The sequence below is a fragment of the Hyaena hyaena genome, unplaced genomic scaffold, assembly GCF_003009895.1.
Source record: "Hyaena hyaena isolate Hyena2069 unplaced genomic scaffold, ASM300989v1 scaffold_403, whole genome shotgun sequence".
Classification (NCBI taxonomy): Eukaryota; Metazoa; Chordata; class Mammalia; order Carnivora; family Hyaenidae; genus Hyaena; species Hyaena hyaena.
The window spans coordinates 701964-724172 of NW_024081035.1; the positions used below are offsets into that span (position 1 = coordinate 701964).

Genomic DNA, 22209 nt, shown 5'->3' on the forward strand with positions numbered 1-22209 from the left:
ATCCATGTTCAATGTAGAAAACTAGAAAATATGTATCAGAAAAGAAAATGAAAGGGGCGATTGGGTGGCTCAGTTGGTCAAGCATCCGACTTCGGGTCTGGTAATGATCAGTGAGTTCAAAGCCCATGTTGGGCTCTGTACTGACAGCTCAGAGCCTGAAGCCTGCTTCGGATTCTGTGTCTCCCTTTTCTCTGTCCCTCCCCCACTAGTGCTCAGTTCTCTCGCTCACAAAAATAAACAAACATAAAAAAATTAAAAAAGAAAATGAAAATAACTTCTATTTCTACTTTCACAGAAAGTTTTGATTGATATTCTGTTGGGAATTTTTTATATTTTTTCCTATGTGTATATATAGTAATTTTTTTCTGATGAAAATGGGCTCATATTTTTTATATACTCTTGTAATTTTGTTCACTGAACAGTGTAGTTTTAATAAGCTACTCATTTAAAAATATTTCATTACTAAAATTTTCACATAAAAGTTTCAGCAGAAGTTTTTATAGTCAACACAAATAATTTTTGGTAAAGTTAATTAAAAATATTTACTCAATGAAAAATCTAGGATTAAAGTTTGAAATGCAAGTTTTAGAACTTATTTAATTGAGAGTTAATATTGAATTATCGACAGAGATCTCAAAACATTTGTTTTACTATATTCTATAAATGTGCTCTTTAATGCCTTTCATTACTTTAAAATTTTTTTTTAAGGCTTATTTTTTTTTTTTTAAATTTTTTTTTTAAATGTTTTTTATTTATTTCTAGGAGAGAGAGAGAGACAGCGTGAGCAGGGGAGGGTCAGAGAGAGAGGGAGTCACAGACTGAAACAGGCTCCAGGCTCTGAGCTGGCAGTCAGCACAGAGCCTGACGCGGGGCTCGAACCCACGAACCACGAGATCATGACCCGAGCGAAAGTCGGACGCTTAACCGACTACGCCACCCGGGCGCCCCTTAAGGCTTATTTTTGAGAGAGATAGAGACAGAGACAGAGCATGAGCAGGGGAGGGTCAGAGAGAGAGGGAGTCACAGACTGAAACAGGCTCCAGGCTCTGAGCTGGCAGTCAGCACAGAGCCTGACGCGGGGCTCGAACCCACGAACCACGAGATCATGACCCGAGCGAAAGTCGGACGCTTAACCGACTACGCCACCCGGGCGCCCCTTAAGGCTTATTTTTGAGAGAGATAGAGACAGAGACAGAGCATGAGCAGGGGAGGGTCAGAGAGAGAGACACACACAGAATCTGAAGCAGGCTTCAGGCTCAGAGCTGTCAGCACAGAGCATGTCACAGGGCTTGAACCCACGAACCATGAGATCATGACCTGAGCCAAATTTGGACGCTTCACTGACTGAGCCACCCAGGTGCCCCTGCCTTTCATTATTTTAAATAAAATGGTACCTTTTTTTCTTAACACTTGTCATATATTTAGGAAAAAATATTTAGACATAAAATATTTTAATTCTATTATCAGACTTATTAAAAAATTTTTTTTAATGTTGAAAAAAATTTTTTTTAATGTTGAAAAAAATTTTTTTTCTTAGAGACAAGACTGAATGGGACAAGGGCAGAGAGAGAGGAACAAAGAATCTGAAGCAGGCTTGAGAGAGAGAGAGAGAGAGAGAGAGAGACACGGAGAGGGAGACAAAGAATCTAAAGCTGGCTTGAGGCTCTGAGCTGTTAGTGCAGAGCCGCCCGACACAGGGCTTGAACTCATGAGCTGTGAGATCATGACCTGAGGCGAAGTTGGATGCTCATCCGACTGAGCCACCCAGGTGTCCCATCAGACTTTTTTTTTCTTTTTCCCTGAGTGAGCGAGAGAGAGAGAGTGTGTGTGAGTGGGGGAGGAGCAGAGAGACAGACGGGGGTGGGGTGGAGTGATGAATCTCAAACAGGCTTCACACTGTCAGCACAGAGCCTGATGTGGGGCTTGAACCATGAACTGTGAGATCATGACCTGAGCCAAAATCAGGAGTCAGACACTTACTGACTGAGCCACCCAGGCACCTGTGAAACTTATTTTTTAACATATGTATTATTCCTGTTGAAAATTACAAGTAATAATCAGAGAAAGTCAACTACGTTTTGCTTGTTCTCTGATTTTTGAGAAATTATCCTGCAAGAATGACAACTTTTGGTTTCTTGTTGTGGGATTTGGAGTAGTAGCCTGGGATCTGAAAACCTTTACTTGCATGGTTATTATCAGTTCCTAACCTTTGTGCCAATGGTTGCAAATAGTTCTAAGTTAATGCTCACTTTTATTCCATAGTATTTATTGCCTTTATACACTTTCTAAAAGAGTGATCTTGGTCCTTACTAACTATTCTGAGGATCCATTATCAAAAATCAGTTATATTTTTACCTTTAGATTTGTTTCTATAAATTAATGAGCTATCTCATGAAAAGCAAGGAACATGATTAGAAATTTGGAGACTGTCTGGTATTTTTAAAATACAGTTCATACTCTGGCCAGTTCATCATCTAACTCTTGATAGAAATAGAATATGAAGACTTCATGAAACAATTATTTTCTTTTATCCAAAGCTATTTTTGATTGAGCAGTGTAATGTATAAATGAGAGAATGTATAAGAATATAGTTTAAAATATAGAAAATGAGTCATTTATAATACTTTATTTTGAAATATTATCAAGTACCTTTACTTTTATGTAAAATTTATGGCACTGGAAGATTTTAATTAATGTTTGAATTTCCATAGGGATTATAATGTTACAATTCTTGTCCTGATTTAGGCTGCTCAGAGATTCTGCATTTGAGTTTCAAACATACATTACAAATATTCAAATATTAACTTCAAAGATAATGGTATTGCTGTATGTAGGACTTGAAGTGGCTTGTTCAAAGGCATAAAGTCTCCTTTTATTGTTTGTCTTCTGACCGCTTCATTTCTACTAAAGTTCAAAGATCTCTGAAGATATCTCAGTTTTCATTGTGTTTTATATGTGAATTATTTTTTGATTGTAAAAAAAAAAGTCATTATAACACCTTTCTTTTCGTGGGATGTCTTATTTGTCAACATTAGGGAAATCCAGAAGGAGAGAGGTGTTTCTCTGCTGCTATTAAGAAGACAGGGAAATCTGTAGACCTTGGGAATATGAGTTGGGGATCCTTATCTACTGTAGGAATGGTTAGGATTAGGATCACTAACCTCTGTCTCCTTGGAAGTGGTGCAGAAACTAGAATCATGAGATGCCTCAGTAATGAGGTACCCAGTACTGATATGTAAGGAATGATGGGCATGACCTCTACAAGTTGAAATTTGAGATTTTAGAAACCATGCTCCGTATTTTCAGCCATCCCAGTGTGTATTGACTACATAGGTTACTATTTTGTGTAGGTTACTTTTGTCCACTCTTTACTATAATCTTCAGTAACTTAATGGCAAGGAACTGGCATGTGGAAGATTTGGGGAGTCCTGTAGCTAGCCTGGTTTGGTCATTGTGAACCTGACCAGAACTCTTGTTCCTTGGAAAGTTTTTGAGGACTATAAAAATTATCTTGAAAACTTACAGAATTGGGAAATGTTTACATTTGTGGATTAAATAGATGCAGGCATATCTAGCTACTTGGGTGACTAGGCCTACGTTTTGGGCTGAGTCAAAACTGCAGTTTTACACTGTACTATAAGAATTGGACTGTCAGTGAATATACATGTGTTCTCTTTAAGACTTAAAAATCAGTGAGCTTGAGAGGTAATTTGATAATTAAAAAGAAAACCTATGTCATGTGTCCATATACATTTTAGTTTACCCCTTGGTAGGTTATTTAAATTTGATTTTTTGGTTAATTTTAGACTCTTTTTGATCAGAACAATGCTGCAAAAAAAGAAGAGTCAGAAACTGCAAACAAAAATGATTCTTCAAAGAAGTTGTCTGTAGAGAGAGTGTATCAGAAAAAGACGCAACTTGAACATATTCTCCTTCGTCCTGATACGTATATTGGGTCAGTGGAGCCATTGACACAGGTAATTATTTGTTAAAATTTGAGATTAGGAGATGTGTATCTATATCTACTTCCTCATAAAACTTTTGTGATTATATCCTTAGTACGTAATTTCATGTCTCTGTGGTCATGTGGAAAGTAGGGAGAGAGATTTAAGAGAGGTAGAAATATCTTCATATCCTGCTAAAGATAAAAAAAACTAGGAGACAAAAACTATCAGAGGTAACAAGTGTAGAGTAAAGTGGTAGTGTGTGAACATTTTAAAAATCCTTAAGTTAATGCTGTGGTTTGCTTCACATTGTAGAATGTGGATGTGTACACACATGTACATATATGGGTGTGTATATACATACATACACACACGACTCTTTATGAATGTGTCTTGCACATACTATCTGATTCTAACAATTTTGGGTTGTAGGTACTGTTACCCTCATTTTATAGACAAGGAAACTGAAGTTTAAATAAATGTAAATAACTTGCTTGGATCGCTCAACTAGTAAAGGCTGGGATTTAAAGCTGTTTTTGACTCTAAGGTCATGCTGTGTTCATATTATTTTACTCTGTGCTCTTTATAGAAAAATACGAAACAGAAGTTAAAGTATGTATATATTTTTGTCTTTTTCCTGTTTTACTTAAATACTGCTTCTAACAATTCTTGGTGCCTTATATTAATAAGCTGACTTAGTGTATTAGAATATAGACTCAATACAAAATGAATAATTTCTCAATTTTGAAACTTAAAATTGGATATAAAGATAGTGAGGATGATTGACATTGAAGTAGTGTATGTTTTTTTACTTTGAAGGTCTAAGTATTTACATAGTATAAACCCTGTGTAAAATTGATGTTAAATGCTTTTTTACTCAATAATTCCTTTTGAATTTTTCTCATAATGCAGCTAATGTGGGTATATGATGAAGATGTAGGAATGAATTGCAGAGAGGTTACCTTTGTGCCAGGTTTATACAAGATCTTTGATGAAATTTTGGGTGAGTACTTGCTTTAAGATTTTCTGTGTCTGTGTCCATTGTTGTGTGTGTGTGTGTGTGTGTGTGTGTGTGTGTGTGTGTGTGTGTGTTTGTATGTATATGTATATAAAGCTAGACTTACAGTCTGAATTCTAAAGGCATACCTTGTGCTTATATGCTGAATATAATAATCTTCAGAAAATTTATATCACTGGCTGTAATATTTTCATATTTGTGCACATATCTTTGAATTTATCTGTAAAATGAATGTGCTGTATTTGATCACTAATCCAAAGTTGGTTTGTATCTTGTATGTGTAGTCATTGAAGGTTGTGTGCATCCCTTTACTTAGGGGGGCATGTAAAAATAGAGATTACAGGGCCTGATCCTTGCAGATTTAGTGAGTTTGCAGTGAGGCATGTAAAATTGTGGTTTTTACCAACAAATCAGGAATTTCTTTTGGGCAGAAGCAATCATTGTTCTGAATGATATCAGTTTTTTCCAAATCACAGGATTAATTAAATCAATGAAGTGTGGATGCTTAATTGATTCCTAGGGAATGCTTGCATATTGGAAATACTTTTAGTCAAGGACTTTCCAGAGACTCTGGCCTCTGCCACCTCATCAGTGCAACTTGAGATTTCCTGGACAACTGGGTTGTGTGGGTCTCTCTGAGCTTCCTCTAGCTTTCCTCTTTTGGAGAAAGGATAGTGGAGTAAATCTGATTACTTGCATTTTATACCTTTTGCTCTTGCTTCCCAGCTGTCCACTCAGTTTTAGTTTTATGTTACACAGCATTTACCAGGAACATAGTCCTTCTGTGACTGAAGTTGAATTTGACAGCTAGCTTGTGTTCAAATTTGTGTAGTCATGTGTCTAACCACAGCAGCGGTTAATGTATGCAAATATTATATGGTGCATAGGATTTAGTTTTGATTTCTAAGGATGCTGAAGACTTTGTCTTTTTAATTTAAAAATAGCTTATTTTATCTCACCCTGTCTATAAAACAAACCACTAGTTTATTGGAGGAGACCAAGAGAGAGAGAGCTACAATATAATTAAACTCAATTTTTTTTCTTTTAGGTCTCACCTGGATTAGGGGGTTATAGCCTGAAGATATTTGGTTTTATTTATTTTTATTTATCACAAAACCTACCCTTACCCTACCTTCCATTTGTAGTAGATGACACAAGTAATTTAGTGTGATGTAAAATTTAAGAATCTTTTTTGAAAAATAAAGTTTTATATTAGAAGCTAGTAGTAATAAATTTCATTAACTATTACCATATGTAAATGTTTATACTGAGTTGGGATGCGCATGTATTTATTACTCATCAAAATATTTAATTTGTAGTTAATGCAGCTGACAATAAACAGAGGGATAAGAATATGACCTGTATTAAAGTTTCTATTGATCCGTAAGTATAGTTTGTTTAATTTTTATGCCAATTGTTTTGTTCTGATAGTTCCCAGCTTATGAATGTCTTCAAATGAATACTGTATACAATTAGTATTCCTGAAGTTTCCCTGTTGCATGAGACCTTGTTATTTTTGCCAGAATATACTATACTTTCACAGTTTTCTCTGTCATTCATGATCTTTTATTCCAAAGTACTTCCTTATGGGAACAACTGGAAACCATTTTTCTCTCTCTTTGGTGCTGTGGCTATTGTTTCAGGTGATACAGTGGTCACTTGATCTTTCCTTTCTTGTCTTTGCTTTAGGAGTTAAGGCTAAGGGCTATTGCTAGTACTATTCCACTTGTATTATGGGTAAAGTTTATTTTTTTGTGACCAGTATTTGGACTTTTCCATTGTTTATAACATCATTTGTAAATTAGGAACTGCTGGTATAGAATATGTACGAAGTGTTCAGCCCATTAGATCTCACTATAGTGATTTGTTTTAGAGAACTGAAAGGGAATGAAAAAAAAAATACAATTTTAAGATAGAAATATTACTGTTAAATTTATCTGTTTTTGCCAGCATGCTTTTGTAAAATATTGCATTACATATATCATTTATAATCTTATTAGTAATTTAGAATGATGATAAGGTTTTTCTCTAATGTGAAAATTGAACAATTCAGGTATTGTGTCACTGTAACTAATTTTAGTTGGTATGGTTAAGATTCTTGTATATATGTATATAAAAGTATAATTTATATTTGGTTACACTATAAAGTTAACTGTCTCTTATATTAAAATATTACCACATAACTATGCTGTTGAAATTCTAGATTTTTCTCTTTTCTTTCCTATTTCCCCCCCTCTGGATCCTTTCTATAACAAATACATTCTTGAGGATTTATGTGGTAAGGTGCATAGGACCCTTTTGAATTGAAATTTATGCAGAGTTTAAATTAAGACAGAAAACAAGCAAAAATTCATAGTTACTTCCAAGGAAGGTGTGAACTTTGCTTTTTTTGCTTAGAAATCATTGATGAGAGACTATTGAGTCTTTCTTTGGCTTTTAATTGAAATATGTATATTATACATTTTAACATGTTTAAAATATATTTAAAATTGGCAGTAGAGAACATTTTGGGAGATGTTGCTGGTCCTTACATTTTATTATTTATTTATATTGTATTTCTGAATTTTAACCATAACATTTTGTCTTTTGTGAATTTCCTCACATAAACTCATTCCTTATTTTTTCTTTTACTATGTATATTACAAAATTAATGTGATTTTTATAAATAAGAATTTTGTTTCAGAGATTTAAATTTTTAATCTTAGATTTCTTTTTTATTTTTATTAAAATTTTTTTAAATGTTTGTTTATTTTTGAGAGACAGAGAGATAGAGTATGAGCAGGGGAGGGGCAGAGAGATGAAGACACAGAAGCTGAAGCAGGCAGGCTCCAGTCTCTGAGCTGTCAGCACAGAGCCTGACACAGGGCTCAAACTCACTAGCCAGGAGATCATGACCCGAGCCGAAGTCGGATGCTCAACTGCCTGTGCCACCCAGGCACCCTTAAAGAAGTTATTTAAAAGCATAATTGAAATGGGAAAATGTGCTGTTCTACTATTTATTTTATTGACCCAGTGTTCTCTGCTGTTCATTTTTGATAATCCTCTGAGTTTCATTCTTTCTGTCATTTTTGTATAGCAGATTTAAAATTTTCTTTGTGCACGTGTGTACATGAACTCTTTGTAAAGGAGAGTTTAAATTTTGATAGATAATGGGTTAAGTGTAGAGGCTATACACATAGCTTAGCTCTTATACTTTCTTTTTCAGTAGTACTCTAACGTGGAGGTAAAGTTTAAATAACAGCCGTGGTTGTAAAAGGCAAAAGAATATATTAGCAAGGGGTGCCATGCAGAATTTGGGCAGCTTTTCTAGAATGTGGAGCAACTGTTTATGGAAGAATTTAAAACTCATTAAGTAATATAATATGATGGTTAGTATTGAAACAACTTATTTGTTGGCAGCTATCTGATTAAAAATAAAATGTGGAAAGCATGTTAACCAGAATTCTAACTGTTCCTCTAGTTTAAGTGTTCTTGTTTATTTAGGGTTAAAACTCTTAAATTCATAGCTTTACAAAATAGTACACACTCATATTAAAATGTGTATATAGATATATTTTTATTTTTTAAACAGTGGGATTATATACTTTTTCTATTTTTATTTGACATGTTGTGGACAGCCTTTGTTATTAACTTACATAGATCTACTTAAATCTTTTTAACTATTACTAATTATTATGTTTATATATTTAACCTTTTTCCAGTTGATGAATATTAGATATTTAGATTTTTTTCCAGGTTTCTTTTTAGCTTTAATTATTTTGAAACTTTATTTGTAGCTCATTCAAACATAGTGTTCTTTTTCCTAATATTTCCGTGAAGATTATTAATGGAACAAAGAATATAATATAGAACTCTGAAGCATTGTTTAGAGCTTACAGAAAATAAATGTCAGATCTGGGAAGTGATATGGATTGAGATTTTTCAATAGAGAAGTGACTTTGATAGAAAGTTCAAATTTCATACTTAGGCTTACTGAATGTAGGAGATGTGAAGCATATTATTATTTTTTTTAAACTGTGATAAGGATAATTTACAAAATGTTTGTCTTCATTATAGTACCATATATGATATGCTAAATTGAATGAAAAACATTTTAAAGGTTTACTCATGAGTGTATTGGCTTTTGTGTCATTTTGGGATATTTATGATCTGTAACTTTCCATTCATTGCCTTTCTTTATTTCCTTCAGAATTCTTCTCTATTAATTTTAAACTCCATAAAGTTTCTAGTAGAAAATAGGTACTTAATAATTACAGGTTTTAAGCTTAAGTAAGAAGTATTTGGAAGTCAAAAAAGTAGTGTAGTTTCTGGCCCTTGTTTCTAGGGCCCACTATTAACTCTGGAGGCAGGAGGCACGAGTGGAAGTACAATAGGCAATTTGAAACTGTTAGATACTTAAACGTTCAGCTGTGTATTCTGTAGTGTTTACCTACAGGTGAGATAATCTAAACATCTCCTAAGGTCCCCAATAAATAATGTAGATTTATTTATTTGCTAATTTGGTATATAAGGAGGGTTGGAAAACATTGTTATAGGCTGGGTAAAAGGCTTAATGGAGAACTGAGGTCATAAGCTGACTTCTCAAAGTTAGGGTGAATTTTGTCTAGAGAAAGATAGTAAAAAGACATTATAGGCAAGGGAAAGACCAGTAAACAAAGAAATGGAAGAACTGAGAGTGAGCATGGACAAGTATTAATAGTGATCTGAAGGAAAAATAGGATATGTGTTGCAGAATAGTGGCAATTAAATTTGATTATAATTAAGGATATGGCTGTGAACATGTAGTAGAGGACTTTTCAGCTTGATTTACAGTATTTAAGGTGATACCAGTCTAGACTTGTATATTGGTATTTGAAATGAAGAAAGGACTGAATACTGATATGAAATGAGTCTAAGGACACTGATAAGTCTTGATGACTAAGGACTCTAGAGAATGATCAGGGGATCGGAATAGAAAATGCTGTCAGAATTTGAGCCTAGGACATTGGGAGAGTTGAACCTGTATTGGAGAATGAGGGAAAGAAAAGTTGGTTGCTGATTTAGGGAAAGAAGAGGATGTGCTAACAGTTATTTTTTAGTGTCTTTTCTTTCTTTCTTTCTTTCTTTCTTTCTTTCTTTCTTTCTTTCTTTCTTTCTTTCTTTCTTTCTGCTTTGATTTAATTACTTGATTTCCCCTTGGATATATGATTTTAATTTTGGCTTTTATAACAATATTTTAGTCATAATAACTACTAAAAAATTCTTCCAAGATTAAGGTATATACATGTGAGTGAAACTCACATGAAAATCTTGGTATATCTAAGGATTATTATGAATCAGATTGGCAAATGGTAACATTTAGAACCAATTCTCAGTGTTGGTTATGAAGCTGTGTTTCCTTGCAAATTGGGCTCTTAAATGGGTAAAACATCATAGTATGTACTACTCAAAATGATAGAGTAGACAAAATTTTCCATCAGGACTATTGCCTGTGTCAAGTTGATGTTAGCTATAGGAGCCTCTACTGTATACCAATGGATGGTTTTGTGATAGGAAAACCCAAGAAACCTAAAATAGATAACATCCACATTTAAAAAAAATCATTAAAATTAGTTTATGACAATGATTGCTACGATGCAGACAACGCTGTAGTATTTAGTCTGAGAATGGAGTACATTTCAAGCTGTTTGTCCTCTTCCATATGTAGTGCAGCAGGAGTCAGGAGATGAGAATGGCAGTGGCAGCTGCTTCTGCAGAGCTTGTGATTCACAGGTGGTATCCTGGTAGAATGAAGCAGGAAGATCATGGCTAACATATTTGAGAAGGAACGAATCTGTAGCTGACTTTTTATTTTTAGGTTTATTTATTTTCAGAGAGAGCAAGCGAGCGATAGAATGCGTGAACAAGTGGGGGAGGGACAGAGAGAGGGAGAGAGAAAGAATCTCAAGCAGGCTCTGCTCTATCAGCTCAGAGCCTGACACTGAGCTTGAATTCCTGAACTATGAGATCATGACCCCTGAGTAGAAATCCGGAGTCAGATGCCTAACTGACTGAGCCACCCGGGTGCCCCTGTAGCTGATCTCTTGTAAAAGCTTCACTGCTTTAACTATTTTCTGGGAGGTTGAGAAGTTTCTTTTCCTGAGAAAATTTTCAGTATTACCTGCAGATCTTAGTGGCCCTGATCTATGACTAGGATAGAAATTTGTGTCCTCAGCAAGTATTTTCTTGAAAGATGAGTGTCTTCCAATTAGTAATGACCTTAGTTAGTTTTGCTTACATTTACTCAGGTTTGTTCTGGATTACTTTATTTTTTTATGGAAATTAATATATCTTTAAACCATTTTAAGCTGTAAACTCTGCTTGTTTATTTACAGTGAATCTAACATTATCAGCATTTGGAATAATGGGAAAGGCATTCCAGTAGTAGAACACAAAGTAGAGAAAGTTTTTGTTCCTGCATTAATTTTTGGACAGCTTTTAACATCCAGTAACTATGATGATGATGAGAAAAAAGTAACAGGTAAAGTCTAAATGGCTGATCAGAATTCTTACTGAATTTTTTATGCTTTCAACATAAAAATTAACTATTCCTGTATTAAATATTACAGAAAAGGAAACCTATGTAGTTTTATTGTGAGAAAATTATTTTCAGAATTAATGTCTATAAAAAACTATCATGTGTAAGTATTATGTCTGACAGAGCCATTTTAAAAGCTTTACTGATAGTACATAGACTCCTGCTAGAACTCCTGGAGCTCTAGCCTGGCTGGCACTTTGAGTTTTGAGTTAGAGTACTGATGAAAGTCAGATGTATGATTCCTGAAGACGTGAATTTCTTGTTGCATAAGCACCATGTCTTTTGGTAACAGTTAAATCACTTCTAAAGTGTTCTCTTTTAAGAGGGTCGAGATTACAAATCTAGGCTTTGTAAATAGAGTTTAAAGTGCTTTGATCAAAACCAAATGTTTCCCTACTTTTTTCCATTGCTCAAGTGGGTTAATTGTTTTTATTTATTTATTTTAAAAACCAAGTCTTTAGGAAGTGATGTCGATTATATCTTTGTAATAGAGAAGTAATTTTGATAGCTCCGATTTCATACTCAGGTAAAGTTACTTAATTATAGGAGATAGCAAGCTTATTTTTTTTGAAATTGTGATGAGTAATAAATCTACAAAATACATGTTAATTATATTATTACATGTGCTAAATCTTAACTGTATTTTTCTCTAAGTGAAAAAATCTAAATAAACTCTGAAATATTCAATTATGATTATTAAGGGAATGCAGTAAGTAGAACTATTTTGCAACTGATCTGCTCTATGGTAGATAAGTTAACCAAGTTCCCTAAAACTTTTCATTAAACCTTTCACTTTTAATTGTTCTTACAGGTGGTCGCAATGGTTATGGTGCAAAACTTTGTAATATTTTCAGTACAAAGTTTACAGTAGAAACCGCTTGCAAAGAATACAAACATAGTTTTAAGCAGGTATGATAGAAATGTGTCTAATTTTTTTTTTTTTGGACTGTGTTTTGTTGCTTTGCTAATAAGATAATGAGAACCTTAGGTAAATTGCAATGATGCCTGTATAACTTTTTTTTTTTAAAGCATTAAGCACATCAATAGAGTATAAAGACTTAAGAATGCGTAGATTTTTACATAAACCTTTTTCCTGTTCATTGAAAACAAAGTGCTTTATTTAATAGACTTTTCCTTTAACCTAGTTGAGCATTACTGAAAATGTCCTTAACCTTACAGATTAATTGAAATGCATCCACTTCGCATATTTGAAGAATTCCTCATTGATTAATCAAATTCATATTTCAGAGTTCTGTTTTATTTTACTCTGGTAGGCTTTTGAAAATAATTTGAAATTTTACATAGCTAAAATAGCTTTGTCAGGAAAAGCATCATACTTATTTTTGTAAAATTTTAAATAGTCATGTTGAAGAATTTGAAAGTTATTTTCTTAAGTGTATAACGTTGTGCAGTTCATTTTGCTTATTTTCAACATGAGGTTATTATAATATAGTGGTGTCCCCCCAACCCCCCTTATCTGTGGTTTCACTTTCCACGGTTTTAGTTACCCACAGTAAACTGTGGTCCAGAAGCAGATGATCCTCCTTCTGACATATCATTGGAAGGTCAGTAGTAGCTTCATACTAGGCCACAGTGCCTACATCATTCACCTCACTTCATCTCATGTAGGCATTTTTCATCACAAGGAGGTTGACTAAGATATTTTGAGAGAGAAGATGACCACATTCATATAACTTTTATTATAGTACATTATAATTAGTTTATTTCTTACTGTGTCTAATTTATAAATTGAGTTTTATCTTAGGTATATACATATAGGAAAAAGCACAGTATATATAGGATTTGGTACTATCCATGGTTGCAGGTCTTGGAACATAGAGAAAGGGGGATTACTATAGTAGTGTTTAAATTTTTTTCATCTCTAATATTATCAGTTTTTAGGAGTTGTTTATTGTGAAGCTGGAAAATGAGTGTAGTTGTGGTAAATAATTATATTTCATGAGCTGAGTCTTTATTATGAAATATAGAAGCATTATAGAAATACTTGAATATTTTTTCTTTTAAAGACCTGGATGAATAACATGATGAAAACTTCTGAAGCCAAAATTAAACATTTTGATGGTGAAGATTACACATGCATAACATTCCAACCAGATTTGTCTAAATTTAAGATGGAAAAACTTGACAAGGATATTGTGGCCCTCATGACCAGAAGAGCTTATGATTTGGCTGGTTCATGCAAAGGGGTCAAGGTCATGTTTAATGGAAAGAAATTGCCTGTAAGTGTCTTCTAAAATAATAAATGCTTTGTAATTTTGTGGGCAGCTTATAGTTAAATCTAACTGCTTTAACCCCTCAGTTATAGAATAATTAAAAATACAACAAAGGGTTCTGTTTTACCTTCATTTATTCCATTTCCAGTGCTTCTGATTTCTTGGTGTAGATTTAAGTTTTGGATCTTAACCATATTCCTTCTGCCCGGAGAGCTCTAATTTCTTGTAGATAGGTCTGGCAATAAATTCTCCCAGTCTGTCTGAAAGAGCATTTTTTTTCAGTTTCAAATGATACAGAATTTCATTAGATAAAAGTATTTTTCTTTTAATGTCATTTTGTTGTCTTTTTGTTTGTATGGTTTCTGATGAGAAGTCAGCTGTAGTTTTTATCCTTCTTCCTCTGTTGGTAAGGTGTTTATTTTTCCCCCTGGCTGACTTGAAGATTCTCTCTCTCTCTCTCTCTCTCTAATATGATATGCTTAGGTGTTAATTTGAGGGTTTCATTTTGTTTTTCTGATATTGTATATTTTTTTCATTCTGTTTTCTGAACTTCTTGGATCTGTTGTTTGGTGTCTGTCACTAATTTTGAAAAGATTTTGGCCATTATTTCTTCAAATATTTCTTTGCTGTTCGTTCCTTCTAGTATTCCAGTTACGCATATGTCATACAGTTTGGTATTGTCCTAAGCTCCTGGATGTTGTGCTCTACTTTATTCACTGTTTTATTTTTGTATTTCAGTTTGTTTAATTTCTGTTGCCCTATTTTCAAGTTCAGTATTTTTTTCCTTTAATAAGTCTGTTGATGAGCCTGCCAAAGGCATTCTTCATATCTTCTACTCTGATATGAAAGTAGAATTTGATTCTTAGCACATCCATTTGATTCATACACCTTCCGTTTTTCTGCTAAAGTATAGCTTTTCCACTAGATCCTTTAGCATATTAATCATAGTTATTTTAAAGGCCCTGTGTGATAGTTAAAACATCTGTGACACATCTGAGTCTGGTTTTGATGATTGCTTTGTCTTTTCAGTCTGATTTTTCTTGCCTTTTGGCATGTCTTGTAAGCTTCTATTGAAAATTGGCCATGTTGTATAGGATAGTAGATACAGGGTAAATTTCAGTGTCAGGATTTGTGTTTAATCTGTACAGGAAGTGGGTTGTGTTTATAGTTCATTGTTGCTGTAGTTGTTCAGTGTTGAAGTTTGTTGTTGTTGCCTATGGGCCAGAGACTTAAAATTTTTCTTGTTTTTGTCTTTTGTTTTGGGCCTTGCCTTAGAGCTGCCCCCTCAAGGAGGGTCTGTCTCTTGCGGCCCTTGCCACTAAAACCCCTAGTTACTGTGTCAGAGGCCTGTTAACGTCGTAGGTTGTGGAATACTCATATCTGATTGGGTCTTAAGACTTTGGAGTACACACTGGGCGTGTGTTTTAGGGGGTTCACTTTCCCAAGTGTTTCTACCTCTCCTCTAGAGCTAGAGACTTTTCCTCTGCCCTTTATTTTCTTTCCCTCCCTGCAGCAAGTATCCACCAGTATTCTCATTTAGTATTCTTCAGGCTCCCTGCTCTATAAAGTAAACCTCTTTTTCTATCCTTAAGTGAGATGGGGGTGGGGTGAGGGAGGGCTGGGTGGCATTTTATTCCTGTTATGGTAATGTTTTCCTAATACTCTCCAGCAGGAGCCTTCCCCCGCTCCAAATTAAGGTTTTGTTTTGTTTGTTTTTTTGTTTTTCCTGTGGATAGGATGGGGGTAAATATGAAGACAGTTCTGGGTAGACTTTCCAGTGGCGCTATTCTCTTCCCCTAACCAGCAGCACCATGGTGGGGAACTTTCTTTAGATTTTCTCTGCCCTTCCCTGTGAGAACCTGCTGGGGTTTCTGGAGGAAGAGCCTGTAAGTGTAGGAACCCCTTATGATGACATCCTTCAACTGCATCACAAACCCACACTGTCCACATGTGTCCTACAACACTTTGTCAAAATTTCTGGTTTACTGTTCCTTTTGGCTGCCTTGACATTAGGTAGCTTCTGCCTCACTTGATCAAATTGGTTAGTATTCTGTGTGTCCCTGTAGACACCTATTTCTCTTTAGAATCAGGATGACCAGTTTTTCGATGAATTCAGTTTTTGACAGTTCTTGAAAAATCAATGTGTTGTCTGACCCGCTATTTTCTTGTATGGGCAGAAATTTCTTTTCTTTTTTTTTTAAGAGTTTTTTTTTTTTTTTAAGTTTATTTTTATTTTGGGGGGCGGTGGCGCATAAGCAAGCAGGGGAGGGTCAGAGAGAGAATCACAGCCAGGCTTGGTGCTGTCAGTGCACAGCCCGATGTGGGCTTGATCTCAGAAACATTGAGACTGTGATGTGAGCTCATGATGTGACCCAAGATCAAGAGTCAGATGCTTAACCAACTGAACCCCCAGGTGCCCCTCTTTTTTTATTTTTTTAAGTCTTCTATATGTGACTTAGAACTAGAAGTCTACTTTGTCGTTTTCAAAACAAACTTTTGAAAGATTTTATAATAATTTACCTGTCCAGCTGTTCGTTTATAACTTCTCTTTATCAAGTACATGTGGAAATGAATTCCTTTTTAAAGGGCAGAGGTCAAGCAATAGAATGGGGGAAGTTTATGAAGGTTTGGGTCTGAGGAGTAAGAGCTGTTGTGAATGAGGGGAAATAAAAGTATAAGAGTATCTGATGGCATTCACCTAGTTGAGCTGCCAGTATAAGATTGTTTATTGTTTTTGGTTTTCAAATTAATAGGTAAATGGATTTCGCAGTTATGTAGATCTTTATGTGAAAGACAAGTTGGATGAAACTGGAGTGGCCCTGAAAGTTATTCATGAACTTGCAAATGAAAGATGGGATGTTTGTCTCACATTGAGTGAAAAGGGATTCCAGCAAATCAGCTTTGTAAATAGTATTGCAACAACAAAAGTAAGTATGCTAGTGCTTTGTTGCCAAGTCAGTGGTAGAACAGTGCTTCATTAAAAACAACAAAATAAACAACAATAACGGTATCAAAAACCCACAAATCTGCTTTTGTAAAATCAGAATTGGCTTCTGAAAATGAAAGCTTATTTTCTGAAAATAGCTGTCTTATAATTTATTTAAACATTCGCTGAGCATTAAGTTTATATGTTTAGTCTTTATAGTTGAATACGTTTATATTTTATGAATTTAGAATGTTGACACATTCCTTATTCTATGTTCCTAGTTTAGAATGTAAAAGAAAGAATAGTAGGAGAGGAACTTGTTTTGGAATCAGACTGTGGAACGTATTTATGCCATCCTAAGGAGTTTGAACCTTCTTCTGTAGGCTTTGGGATTTCACAAGCAAATGAAATTGTTCTCGTCTAACAGCAGTCCGTCAATCATAATACAGTCTTAGGCAATACAAACATGTATCATAGAATCTAAAGCAGTGATTTGATCATTTGTCACTCTAGTTCAAATTTGAACTTTTTTTTTAATATTCAGTGTTTTTTATAATCTAGCGTCATTTTCTCAAGTCAACAAATTTTGCATCAGTTATGGTTGCATTTTTGTCCTATGTAATAGAAACCTAATATACAGTGGCATAAAGGTGTAGAGGTTTTACTTTTCCTCTTATGACTGGGAACTGGGAGTCATCAGTCTTAGTTTGGTACTGTGACTCCACAGTATCATCAGGGACCGGGCTCTTCCTGACTTTCTTTTTTGCCGTCCTTAGTATGTGGCTTTCCTTCTCGTGCTTTTTCTTTAAAAAATTTTTTTTTTAATGTTTTTATTTCTGAGAGAGAGACACACAGCATGAGCAGAGAAGGATCAGAGAGAGAAGGAGACATGGACTCTGAAGCAGGCTCCAGGCTCTTAGGTAGCTGCTGTCAGCACAGAGCCCGATGCGGGGCTCGAACCCACAAACTGTGAGATCATGACCTGAGCCGAAGTCGGGCGCTTAACCGACTGAGCCACCCAGAAGCCCCTTCCTTCTCATGCCTTTAAGATGACTCAGTTCCAAGTTCTAGGGAGAGAAAAAGGGGCTGGGCAAATGTATATACCAACTAAATCTCTCCCTTTTTATGAGGAATACAGTTTAACTGGAAATCCCATCTGGTAGACCTCAGGAACATCTCTGGCTAGACCTGGGTCCTGGGTCAAGTGGCTACCCCTAGCTGCAAAGGAACCTAGATTGGTTAATATTTTCTTTTTTTTTTTAATTTTTAAAATATTCAGTATTTTTGAAAGAGAAAGAGTACGTGCACGAGAGAGAGCGAGTACGCATGCAAGTTGGGGAGGGGCAGAAAGAGAGGGTGACACAGAATCAGAAGCAGTCTCCAGGTTCTGAGATGTCAGCACAGAGCCCGACGCGGGGCTCAACCCATGAACCATGAGATCAGACACTTAACTGATTGGTGCTCCTAGATTGGTTAGTATTTTCAGTTGGGCATGTTGCCAGGTAAAAACAAATTGAGGTTTTTCAATAAAGGGTAGAATAGACATTGGATAGACAATTGACAATGGCTGCTACAGTCCCTAAGTTTAAATCTTGTGAGTTCTGTTACCACTGTCACACCAGTATTCATTCTCACTTCGATGTTTTTTTATTCAATTGTTTTTACTTTGTGTATAGTTTTATGCTGTTGTCGAATTGGCCCTATAACCAAAAATACCTTATTTTTTAAATCCTAACTCTGTAATTCTGAGATTCATACTATGCCTCTGCATAATTGGGTTTGTAATACTAACTCCACAAAGTTGTGAAGATTAAATGCTCATTTGAGTAAAATATGAATATGTAAGTATTTTGCTACCCTGACTATAGATGATTTTGGATTCTGTTTTTTTGTTCCTTTTTAGGGTGGACGTCACGTGGATTACGTAGTAGATCAAGTTGTTGGTAAGCTGATTGAAGTAGTTAAGAAAAAGAACAAAGCTGGTGTATCAGTAAAACCATTTCAAGTAAGTAATGCTCTGTATATTCTGTTGAATTATTAAATAATATCAATTCTGATGTTGACCATTTTTGGTATGTTTCCAACAGGTAAAAAATCATATATGGGTTTTTATTAATTGCCTTATCGAAAATCCAACTTTTGATTCTCAGACTAAGGAAAACATGACTCTACAGCCCAAAAGTTTTGGGTCAAAATGCCAGCTGTCAGAAAAATTTTTTAAAGCAGTGAGTAAACTTTGTATTATTTTTCAGTGTATTTTTATTGAGAGTTGATTGAGTAGTTTTCTTGATTTCTTTATTCTATTTGTGATTAGTTTGTCTCTTACATTAACTGTGGGCATAGGCACTTATCCTGCAAACTAATGGCTTAATTCTGAAAACTGCTAAAGATAGACTTTGTTTTGTAAAATAGTAGGTTGTTTTGCCAAGAATAAAATTAGGAAATCCTGTAACTAATTGTGTTTTAGCTCTTTATTGGTCATTATGCAGCCAGATTTTCTTCTAAACAAATGTAGATAGGTCCTTATAAGACTCTTGCTTTCATTCTTTCTACTCCTTTCACCTTCATATACTGATTTTTACCTTTATATAGTTTTTTTAAAAAGTTGTAACCTGTGCATAATATAAAATTTACCGTATTTTACATATTTTACAATTTCATTTTACTTTGCCGGTATTTATTTAGACTACTTTAACCATTCTGAAACTAGGTGAGAGTACAAATAAATAATCTTAGATTTTTAACTGAGCCTGGTAGCTGTTAATAGTCTCTCAGGATCTGTTGTATATCAGCAAGATTTACTTCACTTCCCTTGTTCTGCATTACTATCAGTAAACATATATTAAAGAAGCATGTGTGAAGTACCTTTAAATATATTTGCACTAGGAATGTAAAGATAAATAAATCACAGCCCCTCCTCTTTGGAAGTTTATAGTTTGGTGGAGTGCCACGCTATTGCCATGGAAATAACTTATTTATCATATTCTGATATTGGAAATTCAAAGGCAGGCTCTCACAAACAAAAACAAAAGTTGTTTTTCAGGTTCTAGCATAAAGTCTGCAGAAATAGTATTTTTGGATCTAATAATGAATTCTGAATACAAGGGACCTTGCATTAATGCTTCTGCAAATTTCTGCCCTTATATAACATTCGTTATGAAGTGATTTGATTTTAGATTTTATACTTTTTCATTTTGAGAGGATTAAGTTAAATTTGGCAGCATAGTCCATCTCTTTTTATATCTCAAACATTCCAAAAAGCTGTTTCATACACCTGAAACAAACTTTTCAGGATAATGAAAAAATAAATAGCTCCAACTTGGAGATTCTTCACTTTTTTCTTTTTGTGTTAACATCTTGTCCCACATTGACTCACTCCATGGTGACATACAATATATAATGTTGGAGTCCTTGTTGCTAAAATTTTTTTAAAGAATGAGGACTATTTATAAGTTCTTGAATTCATTGTAATGTTTCTTACGTATTAATAGTTTTTGTCATGGTGAATTCAGGATTTGTATTTTTGAAGGATACAAGAAATGTCAGTGTCTAGAATTTCCCAGCTACTAAATTTATGGTGGATCAGGTTTTACCTGTTAATTTAACAAAATTAACTTGTAACAAAAGCTATTTGTGTTTTTCATTGAGTTTGTTATAAAAGAGTTTTTTCATATTTAGGAAAGTTGCCCTTTATTCACGTTTACATTTCTGTATAATAGGCTATTGTGTATGGCTGCCTGAGTTAGCTTTACTGAGTTAGAGTAACATTTACTAGCATGTATCATTATTATCATCACCATTATTGTTTGGCTATATAACTGCACAGATTCCAAGTATTACGTTAGCGCGTTGGTGGTATAGTGGTTAGCATAGCTGCCTTCCAAGTATTACGTTAGCTGTAGCTAAATGTATGAACTTCTGGCTTGTTCTTTGTTTTTAGGCCTCTAACTGTGGCATTGTAGAAAGTATTCTGAACTGGGTGAAATTTAAAGCTCAGACTCAGCTGAACAAGAAGTGTTCATCAGTAAAGTATAGTAAAATCAAAGGTATTCCCAAACTGGATGATGCTAATGATGCTGGTAAGGTTCAGATTTTCTTTTAAGATTTTGATTTAAATTTTTATTTATCCAGTTACAGAAAGTATTCATTTTCCACATGTAGTTAGACTATATGATTTCATGTTCAGAATTTAATTTTACTTCATTAGAATTGTCACATGCATCACATATTATCAATTTCCTCAGAATAGGAATTCAATAAAATATACTTAATATTTAAACTATACTATTAGTATTTAAACTCTACTAATATATCATGTTACTCTTACAGTCTTACTGTCATCACTATAATTATTAATTTTTCTGGCTTCATTTTTTTCATTGGTAAAATTGAGGAATTTAGAGTATATGTCATTTTTAATACCTCTCAGGTGGCAAACATTCCCTGGAGTGTACATTGATACTAACAGAGGGAGACTCTGCCAAATCGCTGGCTGTGTCGGGATTAGGTGTGATTGGGCGAGACAGATACGGAGTCTTTCCACTTAGGGGAAAAATTCTTAACGTCCGAGAAGCTTCGCATAAACAGGTATCTATTTCTCTCTCTCTTCCATATATCTCCACATATATATGATATTTTATTACTTTATTAAAATTATTGAATTTTTTAATGTAAATTCAGACTCTTTTTTTTATGTATTTCAACACTTTTTTTAAAAAAAGGTTTTATTTTTAAGTAGTCTCTACAACCAGTGTAGGGCTCAAACTTACAACCCCAAGATCAAGAGTCACATGCTGTAGTGACTGAGCCAGCCAGGTGCCCCTCAACACTTTTAACATACTCTGAATTCTTTTTCTTTTTGCACAGATCATGGAAAATGCAGAAATAAACAATATTATCAAAATAGTTGGTCTACAATACAAGAAAAGTTATGATGATGCAGAATCCCTGAAAACTTTACGCTATGGAAAAATTATGATTATGACTGATCAGGTTGGTTTAAAGGTTGCCACATATTTAAAACTTACATCTTTTTCAGAGTGCCCTTTTGATATTTGTTTCATGAGACTTGCTTCCTGAAAGTAAAAGTGAAAATGATTGTACGTCAAAGGTGGGATGGAAAACATTTAATGGTACTGTTTGTGTGAAGCATATTATACATTATCTGATTTATTGGGCAACTGGCGTTTTTGGTTATTTTAAATGTTTTTAAATGCATAAGTATAAGAAGAGTAGAACACATTGTAGTATTGTACTATCTAGTATTAGGGGGTTGTAACCTATCTAAAAGTTGAAAGGAAATGGTGAAATTTATGAGCAAGAGAGATTAATCCATACGATAATTTTCTTTCAAGATTTTATTTAAATTCTAGTTAACATATATCTAGTGTTGGTTTTGGGGGTAGAATTTAGTGATTCATCACTTACATATGACACCCAGTGCTCATCCCAACAGGTGCCCTCCTTAATGCCCGTTGCCCATTTAGCCCATCTCCCCCTTCTACCTGCCCTCCAGCAACCCTCAGTCTGTT

The 22209-nt window shown here is 34.4% G+C and overlaps 1 protein-coding gene across 2 annotated transcripts in view; it reads left to right on the forward strand.

Moving 5' to 3' along the window:
* The window catches only part of TOP2B (DNA topoisomerase II beta), a 65977-nt gene that overhangs the window by 11950 nt on the left and 31818 nt on the right, over positions 1-22209 (forward strand). Inside the window, exons 2-13 of one of the 2 annotated variants that reach the window (XM_039251933.1) lie at positions 3807-3977; positions 4857-4947; positions 6282-6345; positions 11316-11461; positions 12330-12427; positions 13546-13758; positions 16506-16679; positions 18582-18683; positions 18766-18903; positions 20619-20757; positions 21108-21265; positions 21545-21670. In XM_039251933.1, the coding sequence (XP_039107864.1) occupies positions 3807-3977; positions 4857-4947; positions 6282-6345; positions 11316-11461; positions 12330-12427; positions 13546-13758; positions 16506-16679; positions 18582-18683; positions 18766-18903; positions 20619-20757; positions 21108-21265; positions 21545-21670 (1620 nt within the window). The remainder of the gene's footprint in view (positions 1-3806; positions 3978-4856; positions 4948-6281; positions 6346-11315; positions 11462-12329; positions 12428-13545; positions 13759-16505; positions 16680-18581; positions 18684-18765; positions 18904-20618; positions 20758-21107; positions 21266-21544; positions 21671-22209) is intronic. The other variant, XM_039251934.1, reaches the window with a different exon arrangement.